This window comes from Malus sylvestris, chromosome 7 (assembly GCF_916048215.2).
Source record: "Malus sylvestris chromosome 7, drMalSylv7.2, whole genome shotgun sequence".
NCBI lineage: Eukaryota > Viridiplantae > Streptophyta > Magnoliopsida > Rosales > Rosaceae > Malus > Malus sylvestris.
The window spans coordinates 22047794-22066378 of NC_062266.1; the positions used below are offsets into that span (position 1 = coordinate 22047794).

The 18585-nt window shown below is 38.4% G+C and overlaps 1 protein-coding gene across 1 annotated transcript; it reads left to right on the top strand.

The window, feature by feature from the left end:
• The first annotated feature begins 17337 nt into the window (after window positions 1-17337).
• Window positions 17338-18099, top strand: LOC126630181 (uncharacterized). Its single transcript, XM_050300301.1, has one exon. It carries the CDS (start codon window positions 17338-17340, stop codon window positions 18097-18099), a length of 762 nt encoding a protein of 253 aa, XP_050156258.1.
• The last annotated feature ends 486 nt before the right edge of the window (window positions 18100-18585 follow it).

The following is an 18585-nucleotide window of genomic DNA, read 5'->3' on the forward strand; positions in this document are numbered from 1 at the left end:
GCTCCAATTGAATGAACTCGAGGAGCTTAGGAATGAAGCTTACGAGAATGCCCGGATTTACAAGGATAAGACCAAGGCCTATCATGACAAGATGCTTCGTACCAAGACATTCTCCAAGGGGCAGAAAGTGCTCATCTTTGATTCTCGCCTTCGGTTATTCCCCGGTAAGTTACGTTCTAAGTGGATTGGACCCTTTGTTGTTACAAATGTTTTTCCTCATGGTGCCGTCCAAGTCCAAAGTTTGAAAACCGGCCACGAGTTGAAGGTGAATGGGCATCGTTTGAAGCCTTATTATGACCTGTTTGAGGAGCATGTGGTGGAGGAACTACCCCTCCATGCCATGGGCTCCAAGGAAGCAAAAAGGATGGTAGTTGTCTGGCTGCACGATGTTAAAGCAAGCGCTTCGTGGGAGGCAACCCATGCCAATAAAAGGACACCTAAACTCGGCTCTAAATCCAGATTTGCTTTCTTTCAACCTTTCTCCTTGCTGCCCATATTTGTCCATGCTTATTTGTTGCTTGTTTAATTGTTTTTCTGTGAGTTTATGTTTGAAACATTGAGGACAATGTTTAATTTAAGTGTGGGGGGTAAATAAGTGTTTTTGATGCAAATTTGTGGGTTTTATTCACCTATCACTTCCAATGTTGTTTCTCACTGTTTTTAAGTGTTTTTAGTGTGTTTTTAAGCTTTTAAGTGTGTTTTGACAGAAAAATTCGAAAATCTCATAGAAAGTTTGAAAAATTGTTTTGAAAAAAACCAAAAAGAGTTGTTTTTGATTTGTTTTTGTGTGTTTGTTTGTGTCTTAGGGTACCTTCCAACACAATGATGATGATTCGGTTTTTAATTGCATGACTATTAAAGAGAGTTATAAACACGGATGGAAGTTTGATTTACTCTTTGGTTTATGCTTGGTTGTGGTTATAACTTATGAATTCACATGCAATCATAAAGGAAAAAAATTAGTTTTTGTAACATGCTTGAAGGAAGGAACTCAAACTAACGCTACAACCTTGTGAGACTTGAGCCTAAACGTTTATTTGGAGAGTTAATAATCTGTGCATTGTTGTTTTCTAAAGTCGTTGCATGATCTCATTATTCTTTGCTTGGTTACTACTTAGAAGGCGTTTCATCATTTAGTTCCAAACACTAGAACTCATTCCCATTTCATTCAAAGCATGCTATTGATTTGCATAACACATATTCAAGATGAAGTTGTGTAGTGACCACCACTTAAGCCAAATTGCCGTGTCCCCCATGTTCCTTTGTTTTGTAGGTTTTAACCCCGTTGAGCCTTGTGTAGCCTATATTCTTTGTTAACCCACACTATCCTCACCTAGCCTAGATTAGGACCATCCATACCCTTGTTCTTGAAGCATAGTAAAGCATGACTCAAGATGAATTCCTTTTGATCAATGTATTGCAGAAAACAAGTGTGGGGGAAGGGATGTGTGTGTGTGCCAAAGACTTTCATGTGGCACGGGTAGAAAAAAGAAAAAAAAAAAAAAGAAAAAATTCGTGGAAAAGAGAAAGAAAAAAAAGCAAAGTTGTGAAAAGTATGGAAAAAAAGAGTTGAAAAAGATGTGAAAAAGCGCTCTTAAGTGTTGATTGTTGAAGAAAGGGTCCAAAACATTGAATTCGACCCTAAGTGTGCATGAATCTTCCCTTTATGTTTAAAAGTTGATTTCTGCATTCTAAAGTGAATTCTAAGTTTCAATTTCATTACTTTGCTTGCTAGTGCTTAAAGAACGTTTGTTATCCCTATCCTTCCTTTGTTAAGCCATTACCCTTAGCCCCGTTACAACCCTCGACTTCTATCTTGAGTGTTATATGTTTCAATTTGTGGAGTGTGAAGTTGGTATGAGCATATGGTGTCACTGGTTCTCGCATCTAAGTAGTAGCATTCCATTCATGAGATCATATCTAAATGCTTACTAACTCCAGAAATTGCTTTCTTTGTTATACATATATGTGAGCGTTCGTTTTCATGTTTACATCAATCTTCTCACATATAACTAGTATAGGGTGTGTAGTTAAAAAATCTGAGTGAAAATTGAGTGCATATCTTGTAAGGAATTGAGCAAATTCTCTAAGGCATGTTACTACATTCAAAACATCATTTTAATTGGTTAAATGTGAACTAGTAAGTAGTGACTATGATTAAGTATGTGCTCAAGTGTAAGGATGACTAAAATCTGTGGGAATGATGATTTTTAATATGTCATGTGCATTGGAAATCCCTGAGGCAAACGTTGGAAGGTTTAGGTTTTGTTTGTTTGTTTTGTTTCGTTTTGTTTTCTTTTGTTTCTTTGTTTTGCTCGAGGACTAGCAAAAGCTAAGTGTGGGGGAATTTGATAGGAGCATATTTATGCGACTTAGTGAGCTTGTTCTTGTGCATTTACGTTGTGTTTTCTTAGTTAAATGAGTCTTTTAAGCTAGTTTCATGTATTTTCAGGTTCTAAGGACAAAGTATGCAAAAAGGTGCATTTTGGAGCCTTTGGAGCAGTTTTGAGCATAAAATGGATATCACATGCTTGGAGCTAAATGGATGGACGAAATTGAAGATCAAAGGAGGCAAGAAATGAAGAAATGAACATGAAGAACAAAGAGTTCAGAATTGGAAGCCAAAGTTTCTAAAGTTGGAGGTTTCCATTCTTGAAAGTTTCTATTCTTGGATTGGAAGTTTCCTAATCCCTTTTCACCTTGGTTCCAACCCTTGCCGCACCTTTCAAGCCTCTTCCCTCTTGGATTCTGATTTGTTAGGCTCTTTTCCTTGTGGATTTGGGTTATACACATCCTTTTCAGAAACTAAGTGGGCCAAAACCCTTTTCTTTATTGATTTAAACCCTAAACCGAATCTTTAGGCCCTAAGTCTTAAAATCTGTTAAGTTTAAACCCTAATCTGATTTCCCTAGGGTTGTGCCGCACCTAATGTTCTAGAAGCCTAAAAATCTACATAAAACCCTAGTTATTTTCTCCCTTAGATGGGCCAAGCCTTTTATCTCCAAAACCCTAACCTCTTCCCATCAGATTTGTGAAAACCCTAGCTTTGCCGTGCCTATATATATGTGTTTTAAAGCCTAAATTCGTCACCACCTCCCTCCCATTCAGAAATACATCCAGCCGCATCCTCTCCACCATTCTACATCCCTTTCCACCACCATACATCCAACCCCAACCCCCATTCAACCTAAACCTATTTCTGACTTTTTCATACGTCTATAACCATCCATAGACTCTTGTGCCGCAGCAAGGTGGGGAAGAAGAAGGCCTTTGGCGTTTCATGCTTGCAGATTTGAACATTTTAGGTGTACTTCGTTCTTGTTTTCAATGTTTATTTTGTTATTACTTTTTGATTTTGCTGTAATCATGAGTGGCTAAACCCCTAATTAGTTAGGGGGAAGTTTGAAGCCATGAACATGCTTGAGATATGAATTGATTTCGTCTAATTGTGATTTGTTAAGTTGTGATTGCAATTCAATTATCTATTTCATTCATAACTGATTCTTGTATGTTTATTGAGGATGCATACTTAGTTTTCATACATGAATTAGATGCTAGAATATAAATGAGTTTCACCTAATCGTTACAAGTTTATATTCATTAGTAGTGAAGGTTACTTATCACAATCGCGTTAATTGAATTCTTGGCAAACGTATCATGCATTCATAGTTACAATTGCCTCATCAACACTTATGATTTTCATGAAACGTAATGATCTCTTATTGTATCTCTATTATGCATTCATGTAGGGAACTTTTAGAGAATGATTTGGGTTGTTGCATGTATTCATCCAATCCAATGAGTAAAGGAAAATCTGAGGGTTAATTTGTGCATCACGGTTAATCTGGGGTGTTGAGCATCATAATCTATTGAAAAGCAATTGGAAATCGATTCATGTTCAAGTGTGTCATGTGTGGATAATAGACCTCTAACTAATCCATCCATCATCTTATTCATCAAATTTCATTTTATAATCTGCCTAACTTTATAACTTGTTTGTTTGTTTCAAATTCGTCCAATTCAAAACCCCCTTTTTACTTTCTTGTTTCAAAGTGCTCAATTTAGGTTTTGTTTGTGTTTTTGAGTGTTTTGGTTCAAACCAAAACACTAAATTTGTCCAAAATTGTGTTAAGGTCAGAATCTGCCCAGATTGTGTTTTTAGACAGTTTTGAGTGTTTTTAAGCTGTTTTGAGTCTTTTGAACCTGTTTTGAGTCCCTTGAATCTATTCAAACATTTTTAACTTTGTTTTTATGTTTTTGAGTCAGTTTAGAGGTTTTAGCAAGCCCTCATAATCCCCGGTTTAGAACGATCCCTACTTGCATTTATAATACGATTTGACAACAAGAGGGTTTAATTTGTGTGCTTAACTTTTATCACATCAAGAACCTAACCCAGCGAGCTGCAGTCTTTGAGTTTGTCGCAGTGCGAGACATAGAGTTGGATTGCACTGGAGCACAGTTCTGTTGTGCTGAGAACCCAAGACAACAACGTCGTTCTGGCGTCACCCCTAACCCAGAAAAACCCAGCCTCGCCTGAAGTCGAGACTACAAATTTGCTATCCTTCTTTTCTGGACACCATGACTTGCAATCGTGTTAGTCTGAGTTTTCATCGTTGTCTACAACGACGTTCTTTGAATTCCCTTTGAAATTCATTGAAATCAAAGATTCCCAAAATCGAATCCCCTTGGTTCTACACTTCCCCAACATCGAGCACACTCCTCCGTCTTTATGACTGGTTTTTAGATGAACCACCATGCATCGTGGCTCAACCCGAGGTTTTTCCTGACCTCAACACCACCGCCAAAAGTGACGGTGCTGGTCTTCTTCTTTGGTATGTACACATAGCTATGCTATGGCATTTCCCTTGGTCTTGAAACCCAGTGGGCTTCACTCTTTCCTTGGCCCGCAACCATGTTTTTCTCCACTAAGCTCACCTGATGCAGCGCAGCGCTGGGTCTCCAGCCCGCATCACACTAGCCCTATTGGGCTCTGGTGTTCCTGTGTCCCATGCTGCAGTGGAACCCAACTCGCGTGGTTGTTAAGGATACCCTGCACTGCAACACATTGGATCCCAGCCTCTGTGCTGGTACATCTGTGTCCGCAATACACAGGTTTGGCACTTTTTTTGGGCCTCTGCCATCTAGGGTATTGTTGTGGTGGAGATTTGGACTATATCTTTTGTGCATATAAGTTTAAGTCATAAATGATTTAGTTGGATGTTGAATTTAGAGGTGACAAGTTTGCCTTGCGTTGTGTGCGATTGTTTGTCTAATTGTGAAGAAATCAAGCTACTGACTTTTGTTGAATATGTTCCATTGATTGCTGCTCTCCACGCTCCATGTTAATGCTTTGATTCTTTCATTTTTATTTCCTTCTTTTAATTTTTTTATGAATTTTTACAAGTAGAAATCAATTGTTTTTATTTACTTGTTTTGATTCTCATGAGAAACAAAGAAACGTTTATTTTTATTTGTTTTATTTTATGATGTGCTCATGTGCAATTAGAAGTTTGAACTATGTATTCATAAATTTTGAATTTGTTCTCTGTTGAGTATGATTTTTAGGTTGTAGAATTGTACTTTTTGATGTCTAAACCAAGACTTTTCAAAATTTCACAACAAAAAGAATGAGGGTAAATCATCAAGTAAACACTCTCATCCATCCGTAGATAATTCTAAGTCTCAAAAAGTTGAGTCTGAGTTTCCAACACCAATAATTGATATCAATTATCATGAAGGTGATCCTGGCAATATCAACATACCCATTTAATAAAAGGGATAACATTAAAAGAAAATATATCATGTTCGGGCAGGAATATCGCCTGTGGGGGTTCCTGGCTCGAGCACACAGCTCCCCACAGAGTTAGCACTTTGGTTGACTGTCGGGTTCTCGCTTTGTTCGTCGGGTTGCAAGAAGAAGACAAAGTTAATTCAGAAAGATGCCTTTGTCGGGCCTTAAGTATAGGTCGTAAGGCTCGCAATCAAAACTAACTAAAGTGCTGAGGTGTGCCACTGCCATCTCAATATGGCAAATGTAAAATGAGTAGATTTAAGTTGATTACTTACGCCCCAAGTTACTCTAACTTCTCATTATCAAAGGATTGTCATGGATGGGTTAAGTCCACATTAGATTCTTTTCTATGCCTTGAGATGAATGACTTTTGTATATCTTGTATGGTAAAAGGGCAGAGGTCTGGATCTAATCAAAGCATTAAGTGGAATCGCTCTTAAGATAGTAAAACCACTTAATTAAAACCATATATGAGAGTAAGCTGAACTTTGGATCATTAAAAGACTTAAAATGATTTAAATACATACTAAGGAATTCATTACAACACCAGATCTATTAACTAAAAGACAAAACAAAGGGAATTGGGCAAGATTAAACGTTGTCGGGTAAGGCTGGACCTTTCGCTGTTTCTTTGATAATGCCACTATAGGGATCCGAAGGTTTCAAGCGACAATGGATGACAAATAAAGTTACATAAGAGAATCGATACTATTGGTGAGTAGCAGAGCTATTTAACTAGACAAAAGATGGTTTTTGTGAGGGCTGATCCTGAAAAGGATTGAGGTTGAGCGTTGATTACAGCTTTGTATGCAAATCTGGCTTAAGCAGAGTTTGTGTATTTGTTTGTTTGATTGGTTGAGTGTACTTGTCTCTGGACCCTCTTCCTCTTTTTATAGGTGAATTAGCCTAACTGCTTGCAGCTTGGTTCCTGCCCGAAAGCAACTGAGGGGTAGTGACTCATCAGTAATTTACGTATTCTGCCATCCAGAAAGTGATTTTAGGCTGAGAGTAGGCTGATTTCCATCAAATGTCACTTCTTTCAAGCTATTAGCCTTTGCATTTAATGTGGAATCATCCTTTTGCCTTGGGCTGGGCGAATGGGTTTGATGCTGGGCCTTCGGGCAGGGTCATACCTCCTGGGCTTTTTTTTCGGGCTTCTCTTCCTTTAGCCCAAAGTTCAAATATTAACCTAAACAGTGCCCTCTTCAATCGTTGTTAATCCTCCAAACTTTAGGCGCCAATAATGATTGAACATACGTTATACTTCGCACGTTTTACCCGAAACTTGCATTTTCTGACGTAGTTAATGCAAACTTGAGTCCATTCCTCTTCCTGCGAATTCCAATCGACACCTGGTCCTCTTTATAAAACCCGACTCAATTTCAGCTTCAGGGTTTAATAAAAATAATTGATTCTTCATATTCCCAGAATTTCCTCGAGAAAGAACATCCTCAAAGCCTTCGAATGTTTCCTAATTTGCTTTGTGATCCCTTCTCAATTTCCCTTGATCCTTTCTTCCTTTAATTTTTCATCATGATACCCGAAGCTCTACGAGCCTAACTCATTTTCTCATGTTTATTGAAAGGATTGCTATTAAGTCTTTCCCTCTTGATGGTCTTCATCGTCCTCAGGTAACCTTGTTTTCTAGATTTTCTTCTAGAGATTAGGGATTGTATCCCTTAGGATTGGCATGGTATTCTCTAACCTCCCTTTCTGTTGGAAATAATGTGCCTAAGAAACAATCATTTCTTTCAACAACTTTCGTCAAGTGCTCTGTTCGCTTTAAGCCTGCTGAAACCTTGCAGGCTAGTCGAGTAATCACCACTTTACCTGCTGTACCCATAAGTTAGACTTTACCATCACCTCTATGGGGGTATGTTCTGGGGCCAGTCATCAGGCCTTGATTGGCCGCACAACTCGATCGAGTTTTATGGATGAAGATGTAGGAGAATCTCAAGAGTTGTGATACCATTGGAAAAGGTTGAACAAAAATGTAACACCCATATTCTAGGATTCGCACTACTATGAAGCCATTGAGCTAGATCTGATATAACTTTCATTTTTCGCTCAAATGAATAAGATGTTCTTTGATTGCTTTATCTTGTATTTTCCTTGAGGTTTACGTATGATGAATGTAAAAACTGACCTCTTTACTCCCCAGGCTTTGCTTATTCCCCCTTCTATGTAGCAATCTCTAACATCCCATAAGGTCGGAATATATCTTTTTAATAACTTAACATTGATTGGATGCTTTTGTAATATTCCCTCCACATCCGCCAAGTAATATCCACCTTTGCCTAATACCTGATTAACAATAAAAGGGCCTTCACAAGTTGGGCTCCATTTCCCGAAGCCCCTAACTTGTGCTCCTAAAGGGATGATTGCTTTCCAGACTAACTCTCATTCTTCGAAATTCTTCAATTTTACCCTTTTATTGTATGATCGGGCAACAACTTCTTTTCCTTCTTGAATCTTGTATAAAGCCTCAATTCTGGCTACATCAAGATCTTCAATCTCTTGACACATGGCTCGAACATATTCTTAACTATGTAGCCCGAACTGATTCTGAATTCTGATCGTACTTACATTAATCTCCATGGGAATTATAGCATCTTGTCCGAAAGTCAAAGCGTAAAGGGTTGTTCCAGTTACTGTCCTTTTGGATGTCCTGTATGTCCACAAAGTTTCTCCCAACCTCTCATGCCATTTTTCTAGGTTCTCAGCGACCGTTCTTTTGATGATATTCACCAGAATTTTGTTACTGGCCTCCGCTTGCCCGTTTGACTGAGGGTAATAAGGACTAGATTGAACCATCTTTATTCTAAACTTGTCGACAAACTCTTCTACTTCTTTTGAACTAAAAGATGGTCCACGATCTGTGACAATTACCTCGGGCACCCCAAATCTGTGCAAAATTTTGGTTTCAATGAACTTTTTAACCGTGGCTGAAGTAATATTCTTGACAGCTGAAGCCTCCACCCATTTGGTGAAGTAATCTGTGGCCACGATTATGAATGTGTGACATTTACTAGAAGCTGAATGAATCTGCCCAACTAAGTCCATTGCCCATCATCTAAAGGGTTAAGGCCTGACCACAGGGTTTAAAGGTATCAAAGGCATATGTTGGATTGGCCCATGTCTCTGGCATTCTTCACATTCTCGAGCATAATCTTTGCAATCTTGCACTATCTTGGGCCAGAAATACCCATATCTCCTAAGCAACTATCTCATCTTGGTTCCAGCTTGATGAGTTCCACAGATTCCCTCATGCACCTCGGCCATAACTCTTATAGACTCTTCCTGGCCTAGTCATTTTAACATTAACCCATTTGGAGTCTTCCTTAGTAGATTTTCTTCCCATAAAATGTACTTAGTCGCTTGTTGTCTATCCTTCTTACTTGTGGAGAATAAAGGATCTTTTAAATACCGAAGGACATGTGTCCTCCAGTCTTCGGCTTCCACTTCTTCAATCATTACATCTAGGCTAAATCCCCTATCCACAATGGAAGGGAGATCTCTTCTCTGGACTTCTATGTCCCTCTTAAACTTCCTTTTTTGAATCTGTACTCCTGAGGCCAATTGTGCCATCTCGTTGGCAATCGCATTTGCTTCTCTAGGTATATAGCCAGCTGATATTTCTGTGCCCCAATAACTCAATAATTGGGTGGGTGCTAAGTAATAACTAGCCATGATGATGTGTCTGTCTATACTCCCAATTTAATTGATTGATTACCAATTCTGAGTCACCAAACACTTCAACTTCAGTTGCCCCTAATTTTATCAAGATTTCTAGGCCAATTATCAAAACTTCATACTTTACTCGATTGTTGGTAGTTTCTTGATAATCCAGGAAGAATGAATAACAATGGTGAGTACCTCTAGGATCAATAATAATGATCCCAGCTCTAGCAGCATTTTGGGTGTAAGATCCATCAAAATACAGCTTCTATGAGGTGACCCAAAGGTTGGATATCCTTTCTACCTCTTACTGAATGCACTATTCTCTGCCCGAGATGGCTTTGCTTAGTGGGATCAAGATGTTAGCCACCTCCAAGGTTCCTGAGATGTTGATTATTTCTCCCTGGGACTCTTGATGCTCGGCTAAAAAGTCTGCAATTGCCTGCCTTTTGACTGCCCTTTGAGGTACATACTGAAAAATGAATTCGGACAATGCCAAAATCCACTTCCTAATTATTCCTGTTAACATAGGTTTTGCCAGCATGTATTTGATCACGTCAGTTTTGGCGATGATATGGATGTGGCAAGGTAATATGTAATGCCTTAACTTACAAGCAATGAAGTATAAAGCCAAACATAGTTTCTTCACTGAGGTATATCTTGTCTCCACCTTAGTAAGGATTCTACTGAGGTAGTATACGGCTTGTTCCTTTTCGCCTTTGTTGTTTTGGGCCAACAAACTTCCAATTGATCTCTCTGAGGCAGAGATGTAAAGTTTTAATGGCTTTCCCCTCTGAGGTGGCATGAGCACTGGTGGGGAGGCTAAGTAAGCTTTTATGTTGTTGAAAGCTTCTTGATGTTGCGGGCCCCATTCAAAATCTTCCTTATCCTTTAGTCTCAACAAAGGAGTTAGCAGTTGAATCTTGCCCGCTAAATTAGCAATAAATCTCCTCAGGAAGTTGACTTTTCCTAGTAGCCTCTGCAGTTGTACCTTATTGGTGGGCGAAGGTAATTCCACTATTGCCTGAGCTTTGTTTTTATCAAACTCCACTCCTCTCTGATGAACAAGGAATCCTAAAAAGTTGCCCGACCTTACTCTAAAAGCGTACTTCTTTGGATTCATCTTTAACTTGTGGATCCTCATTCTTGTTAAAGCTTGTTTAAGGTTTACCAAATACTGTTCATCAGTCTTGGATTTTACCACAATATCATCAATATATACTTCCATGCTATGGCCAATTAGGTCGTGAAAAATGGCATTCATTGCTCTTTGATAAGTGGCACCAGCATTTTTGAGCCCGAGTAGCATTACCACATATTCATATGCTCTAAAAGCCGTTTTATGTATATATTTTTTTAATCATTTTTATCTAATTGTATCCTGCATTTTCGTGCATAAAAGACAGAACTTTGTGTTTGGCTACTGCATCTATAGATAGGTCGGCCATTGGCATGGGATATTCATCTTTAGGCGTGGCTCCATTAATGTTTCTATAGTCAACACAACACCTAACTGCTTTAGTTACGGCTTTTAATACAGGAACAATATTGGCCAACCACTCAACATATTTGGCAAGCCTAATAAATCCGGCCTTTGCCAGCATTTCGATTTCTTCTTTAACCTTCTCTTTGATCTCTTTTGACATTCTCCATGGTGCTTGCTTGATAGGTTTATACCTCTCCTTAATAGGCATTCTGTGTTCTACTAAGGTTGGGTCTAAACCTAGAATCTCAGTGTAATGCCAAGCAAAACAATCTTTGAATTCATGCAGAAGGTCGACAATCCTTGTCCGATCTTTGGTTTTTAACAAACCACTGATCTGTATAGGTCTTAGATCTTCTTCCGTCCCTAGATCAATGGTCTCTAAGGGATCTTGCACCTCTGGGGCCGGTTTGTCAGGCTCTGCACATAAAAACTCAACTAGCTCTAGACTCTCGGGCAAATCTTCTGGCCCGTCCAAGTCATATATACACTCATCCATTTGGATGGCGCTTTTAGCTCTTTCCTAAAACAATCCTCTTTAGTCATCTAGCTACTTGAGTCTTCTCTGTTCCAGTCATTTTCTTCTTTGACAGAGTTTTCCCTTTCCTTTTTCTTCTCTCTCCTATATACCAACAATCTTTTTATTAATGACTTGACTGCGATCACTTGGTCCTTTCTTTTCTGCTCTGACATTTAAAGGTGTTGGGGAGTCGGGATGATATAGGGCCGATCCCATTCTTCCCTTGTAAAAGCTAGCCCTTGTTCCAAAAGCTTTTGGGCCGTCATCTTGGTCGGGCCACCGTTCTTATCAGCTCATGAACATTGAAGAATCCTAATACTGGGATTATAGAAGTTGGCTTCTGCAATGTTGGTTGTAAGGAGAAATGGTCATGATTTGGCCTTTACCATATCCCAGAATCCAAGTCCTACTTCCCCTTCTTCATGGTAGACGGTCACTTGTTGGTATAAGGTAGATGGCACAGAGAGACTCTGATGAATCCAATCTCTGCCTAGTAAAGCTCCATAAGTAGAAGTACTGTCCACAACAAAAAAGGCCAACATAATTCGTTTTGATCCTAAATCCACTTCCAACGGCAGTATCCCATGCGTCTTGGTGATAGCTCCGAAGAAACTAGATACTATAAGATCAGTGGGAATAAGATCCCTTTCACTCCTACATATCTTCTTCATCTGCTTGTATGGCAGCACATTAACTGCGGCCCTACCATCTATCAAGACCATCTTGAAGGGTACTCCCTCCAGGTGTGCAGTTACATATATGGGCTTAAGATGGTTGGCCATGCTTAAACTTGGGCGAATAAAAACCATTTTGTCCGAGTATATCCTCTCAGGCTTCCTTATTAATGATTCGAGCAATCCAGTTTGGTTAGGTTCTCCTTGTCTTGTATCCTCAACATTAACATGTGCCATCATGGGTTTTGTCGCCAGGTAATCACCTTCCATGAGGGGAGGTTGACCATGCTCGACATGAAACATGGCTGATAAAACATATGTCATGTTTACGTGGAAGTTACTAGGCCTAAGTACATCTCTTTCCTTGCCCCCTATATGGTCCATAAACCCATCTAACCAGGTTTGTGCTTCTTCTGGCAATATTATTTCAGGTACCGCCTCCTCTCGAGTTATGCCGAAGTTCTGCACCTGCACTAGGCTCTCACAAAATGTATTAACCAACAATGGTGAGGATATCCCTTTCTCGGGCGAAATTGTTCCAAAACAGCTTGGTTTTGGGCTTCACTTAGGTGTTGGCATCATTACCATATCTTCTTGAGCTCTTCTTAGGATTTTATATTTTCCCGGGTGAAGGCTCAGTGACGCATGGTCTCCTTCCCCTTCAGTCTTGCTACTAGCTTTCTACCTCCTTCTTGGTTCTCCAGCAAATTAGGTTATTTCCTTCAATAGGTACCTTATTTACCTTTCTATTTTTAGAGGTCTCTGAGGTGGTGGGGACCTTCAATGAGTTCATGTGGGCTTTATGTTGCCTTTGGACTCTCCTGATCATGGAAGCTCCCATCTCTATAACCGGTTTTCCATCCCTTCCAACTACATACCATCTCCGCCCGAGTCGGGCAACATTCTTTTTAGTGACTGGGTTCACTTTCTTTTCTTTTATTCTAACATCACCAGCATAACTTGGTTGAGGTGGCCTTACGTCTACCCACCTTGGTGTCTTAGGCTTCTTGTCCTCTACTTCTTCTAAAGCTTCATAGTTTCTGAATACTTCTGACAAGTTCTTTGGTTGAGAGTCTCATCCTAACCTCTGAAAGACGCTATGAGAGGTTTCCTTTTTGGCTGCCCGCGTGATATCTCTATGGGATTCATGCTCTTCTTTTCCTTTTTTTTTGATCAATTCCTGATCGAGGATGGCTCCTATAGCTGGTACTTCAAGCTCGCACTCACATTGACATTTATTGCACAAAACCACCCCTTTGATTATTGCTACCTTAGGTTTTTCAGGAAACTTGATAGCTCATTCCGTCGGCCTATCAATTTGTCGCCTTTCAGCTCTTACTTCCTCGGTAGCTTTTTCTTTCCCTTTCTCTATCCACGTTAAATTGATCATGTTTACGGGGGCTTGTAGAAAAGAACTAGCACCTGTTACTGCATTAGTTTGAGATTCTCCCAATGTTTGCACTATTTCTAGCCAGTATTGCCCCCTGTTATTCAATGAGAACAACAAGGGGTTAGACAATTTGAGCTTCTCGATCTCATTCAAAGCTAACTGGCCGGCTCCGGTTTCTTCGTTGTTCTTTTCCTTATTCCCTTCTTCTTTTAGTAAAGGGAACAAGGAAACAGTTGGTTCCTTCGTAGGGTTAGACTGGTTTGCTATCCTTCTAACATTATCATTTTCTAGAGTAGAGTGCTCCAGATCTGACCTTCTTTGCGGATTCATGGAACAGCCTTTATGCATCTCTTCTTTAGCTCCCCTAAAGTTTCTCTCCATATTTAGATAACTCATCTCCAAGCTTTCCAAGATAGCCATCAGGGCAGCCTGTAAATGTTCTTTTGTAACTTTTCCATCTAACTTCTCAAAAGAAGTCGAGCTTTCCAATAAGACGGGTCCTTGCAAGTCATCAGGGAGATTTGTCATGCTGGATCTTTGTGTGTAGTGGGGTGATTTCTGTTTTGCTCCCTACTTGAAGGTTTGCTCCTTCCTTCGCCTTCTTAGCATACAAGATTTGATCTTACCGGGCATGCCAAAACTATGTTTGGGAAGGGATATCGCCTGTGGGCATTCCTGGCTCGAGCACACAGCTCCCCGCTGAGTTGGCACTTTGGTTGACTGTCGGGTTCTCGCTTTGTTCGTCGGGCTGCAAGAAGAGAACATAGTTAATTCTAAAAGGTGCCTTTGTCGAGCCTTAAGTATAGGCCGTAAGGCCATCAAGTGTCACTTCTTTCAAGCTACTAGCCTTTACATTTAATGTGGAATCATCATTTTGCCTTGGGCTGGGCAAATCGGTTTGATGCTGGGCCTTCGGGCAGAGTCATACCTCTTGGGCTTCTTTTTCGAGCTTCTCTTCCTTCAGCCCAAAGTTCAAATATTAACCCTAACATATCCTAGAGGAAACATAACAACCCGAATTAAAGCCGTACCCACACACATTTGAGGAGACACAATTTCGTAGAATTTAAAAAGGTTGGTTTTGATAAGTCCTTGGCTTGAGTATTTTATTGTAAAGACAAAAGATATTGTTTTCCATGTTTCCTTTTTTTTATAACAATGCATCAAACATTCTCTATCTACTTCTCCAGGTTTAAATAATTGGAAGAGGATTGGTGGCGAAAACGAACCTAACGTTTTTTACGCAAGCATGTAAGGCTTTCTACTTCTCATGACATCGGAGTTCAGATCAACATTCACTTACAAAGAGTTACATATCAAATATAGTGCATTTAATTGTACAATGAACGTAATATAATCTTATATACTGGCTATGAATACTCCATCACGGATTGATGTCCTAGAAGGACAACTTGATAAAAAAATACAAGATTGTTGGGATAAGCAAGTCTCAAACTTGTGACCTTCCCTCACAAACAGGCGATGAGCTGACTGAGAAGAAGCTTATTGCAGCTTAGGATCATAGCTAGTACTGAGATGATTATATCAAAAGAACAGAGCTTGTTTACGCATTTTGATAAAAAAAGATTAACAAATTAAATTTGAACAAAATTTAAGATCATAGCTAGCTCAAAACTCTTACTATAAGATTTTTCTTTTAACATAATTGAATCTTCCTCTAGATTGTTTAGATATTGGTTTATATGAACTAACAAAAAGAAGGAATTGGTTTTAAAAATCAAAAGGTAATAGGCATCAGAGGCTTATAAGGTAAAACAGAAGGCCAGTTGTAACTTATATAAGGCTTCTATTAGAAAAAAAAAAAAATACTGAAAATATGATTTCAGCCCTTCCAACTCAATTTTCTTCATATAAAACCCTACATAATTTTTTTACTCAAAGAAAACCCAATGACTAGGATCCGCATAAGCAAATTCATTAATTTCATATTGCTTCACACATTTTACATTTTTCACATGCCTAAAATACCCCTATTACATATTTGATGTAGACAATTAATTGTAAGGAGAGAGTAAATGATTTTGCAACAAGAAAAAAAAGACATTAATGTTAAAAATTTATTGCATATTAATTTTTTAGAAAGGCTTTGAATTTTCATAAAACTATTTGATTCAGTTTTTTTCACCCTACTCTTGAATACTTTTGAATTTATCCTTTTTTTATTAATATATTAGAACATTGTATTTCGTTATGTACATGCACATTAATTTACCTACAACAATTATACCATGGGTGTAATATAATGTCTCTTTTTTACAATGATGCAAAATAATGTTTATACCAACAACAAAACGTGCCTAACATATGTACTAATACATGAAATATAATTTACCTATATTAAGAAGAAATGTAGTTTGATGCATAGTATTAAAAAATACTATGTTACGCCCATGTTTATACAACAATAAAACGTGCTTAACATATCTAACAATACATGGAAAATAATTTACCTACAAGTTAGATAAATGTTATTTGGTTGGGTGTAGTATAAATTTTTTTAATAATTGGAAAAATTAAATATAACTAGGTGTAGTGTAATTTTTTTATATACAATTAGAACAAATTAATTTACCTACCTACTATTTGAAATGTTCATTTCTAATGATGCAAAATGTTCATTACCTAACTACAATTTAATTTCCAATAATTTACCTACAACAATTATACCATGGGTGTAATGTAATATCTTTCTTTTCAATGATACAAAATATTGTATGTACCAACAACAAAACGTGTACTTGTACATGGAAAATAATTTACCTATAACAAAAGAAATGCAGTTTGATGTATAAAATCAACAATATTATGTTCCGCTCATGTTTATACAACAACAAAACGTGTCTAACATATATAAGAATACATAGAAAATAATTTACCTACAAGTTAGAGGAATGTTATTTGATTCAAAATATATAATATAGGTGTAGTATTTTTTTTAAATAATTGGAACAAACTAATTTACCTACCAATTAATATAGGTAAAATTGCTACAAAATATATCACGAAAAAAAAAATTACTTTTCTAGTTTGACATGGATACGGTTAATGCAAACACTTTTAACATTTTATTTCACGTTTTCTACTACTTTTAATTTGGCATAAATTTAGGAATTTGGAAAATGGACCATAAAGTATGAGTGGCATGAGTGTAAATAAATTGTATTAATAGGTCAATAGTGTTCCCATATGTTTGCAAATTTTAAATTTGGGCTTAAACTTGATCTTTAAAGATATATGGTTTTTTTATCTAGAAATATTGAGTTGTAAGGACCAAAATCTAAAGCACCCAAAAAAAAAAAAAGGACTCTCAAACTTGTGACCTTCTACAATCCGTAAACTATTTCGACCACTAGAACATATACTCTTTATTGCAAAAATTAGCACACAAAATACATAAATTGGTGAAATTCCAGGATAAGCCATGCCCTATTGTGGCCTCCGCCCTTGACCAGACAAATGTGTGATCCTTATCCAACTCTTCGAGACTGTTTTGTGCACAAAGTCTAGGCAAACCCATGACCAATACTCCTCAACGTACGCATGCATGCATGAGCTAGGCAGGATTGGAGATCGATCTGTGACCCAACCCCAAGCTGGGCACATCCTCCGACTTGCTTGCGACATATGCATCAGCCGTCATAGTGATTCCCTCGCCGGTGAAACTCTACACCGGTTGCCCGTCCGAAGGTATCTCTCTCTTGCATGCGTCCTTTCATTTATCATCACCATCACCATCATCATCGATATCAGCTTTAGATAAATTAAAGGCTGCGTCAAAGTATGGCTTCGTCGTTTTTGATGGAGATTCAAATACCAAGGCATGCAAAAAGTGAGGGCTCAGCCATGGTTCACTTACTTCCCGTTTCACACAATCCTTATTCAAAATCCCATATTGCGACAAGGTCTACCAATGTCTCCACTACACCAACCATTGCCAAATTCACCTTCCTCATTTTTCTTTCCTTGGTCACTCTTGCCATTATCGTATTTCTACCGTTCATACGCAAGGAGCTCACTCGAGGCCCCCAAGCCCCCCTTGTCCAACTTACCGCCTTATCTGTGCACAAATTCAACGTCTCCGACAAAAACCTAACTGCCGAATGGGACGTCAAACTGAAAATTGCTAACCCTAATCTTGTCTCTTACATTTGGTTCAACCGGCTCGAAGGTTTCGTTCTGTATGAGGACAGACCGCTTGTCGTCAAGCCAGAGAAGCCATTCGGTCTGCCCATGAAGACAAAAACCGAACTGCATCTCAGGCTTAGAATGGCGAATTGGGAAGGGGATCAACCAGCGCTTAAGCAAATGTTGTTGGAGAAGATGAAGAAAGATAGAGAATTGGGGGGTGTGAGATTTAGTGTTCAAATGGCCATCTGGGCGACGTATAGGAGTGGTTGGTGGTGGTCGGCGCAACATGTGATTATGAATCTTCAGTGTTTAGATTTGCAGATTGGGTTTAAGCCAGGCGCCACGGCTATAGGTTTTGGGATTTTGATGGGTGACGTACCCAGGACGTGCTATGTTCCCATGCTAGCTGAGTAATAATTTAATCTTTGAGATGACTTGATTTTCCCCCCTTCATTTTTTTTTCTTGTATATTTCTTTATTCCTTGGCTGAAGCCCTATGAATAGGATCTTAATCAAATTTAAAGTGTCAGATTTTCTATTTTGCAAATATCTACTCTGCAGGCATTGGACTTGCTATTTTCTAGTAATCTCTATTTAATCATTTATGCGGAATTTATTTTTCCACATATTTAATCTATTAAAACTTCAATGCCTGTATATATTGTAGAGATTTTACATGGATTTCAAATAAGAAATCATTAGCTTCACTTGCTTTACTCCTTAGAATTGCTGGATTCTTTTGCTTTTGCTTTCAATTTTCTAAAATATTATTTTAGTTCATGTAGTTTGGGTAAAGTCCCATTTTGGTCCTTGTAGTTTCAATTATTAGTTATAGTTTGAAAAAAATTAGCTTAATCGTCTAGCTTTTTGTCCATTTTTGACAAAAACATACTTGATACC

Coding starts and splice junctions, on each gene's coding strand:
- LOC126630181 (XM_050300301.1), top strand. CDS start 17,338: ATGGCTTCGTCGTTTTTGATGGAGATTCAAATACCAAGGCATGCAAAA.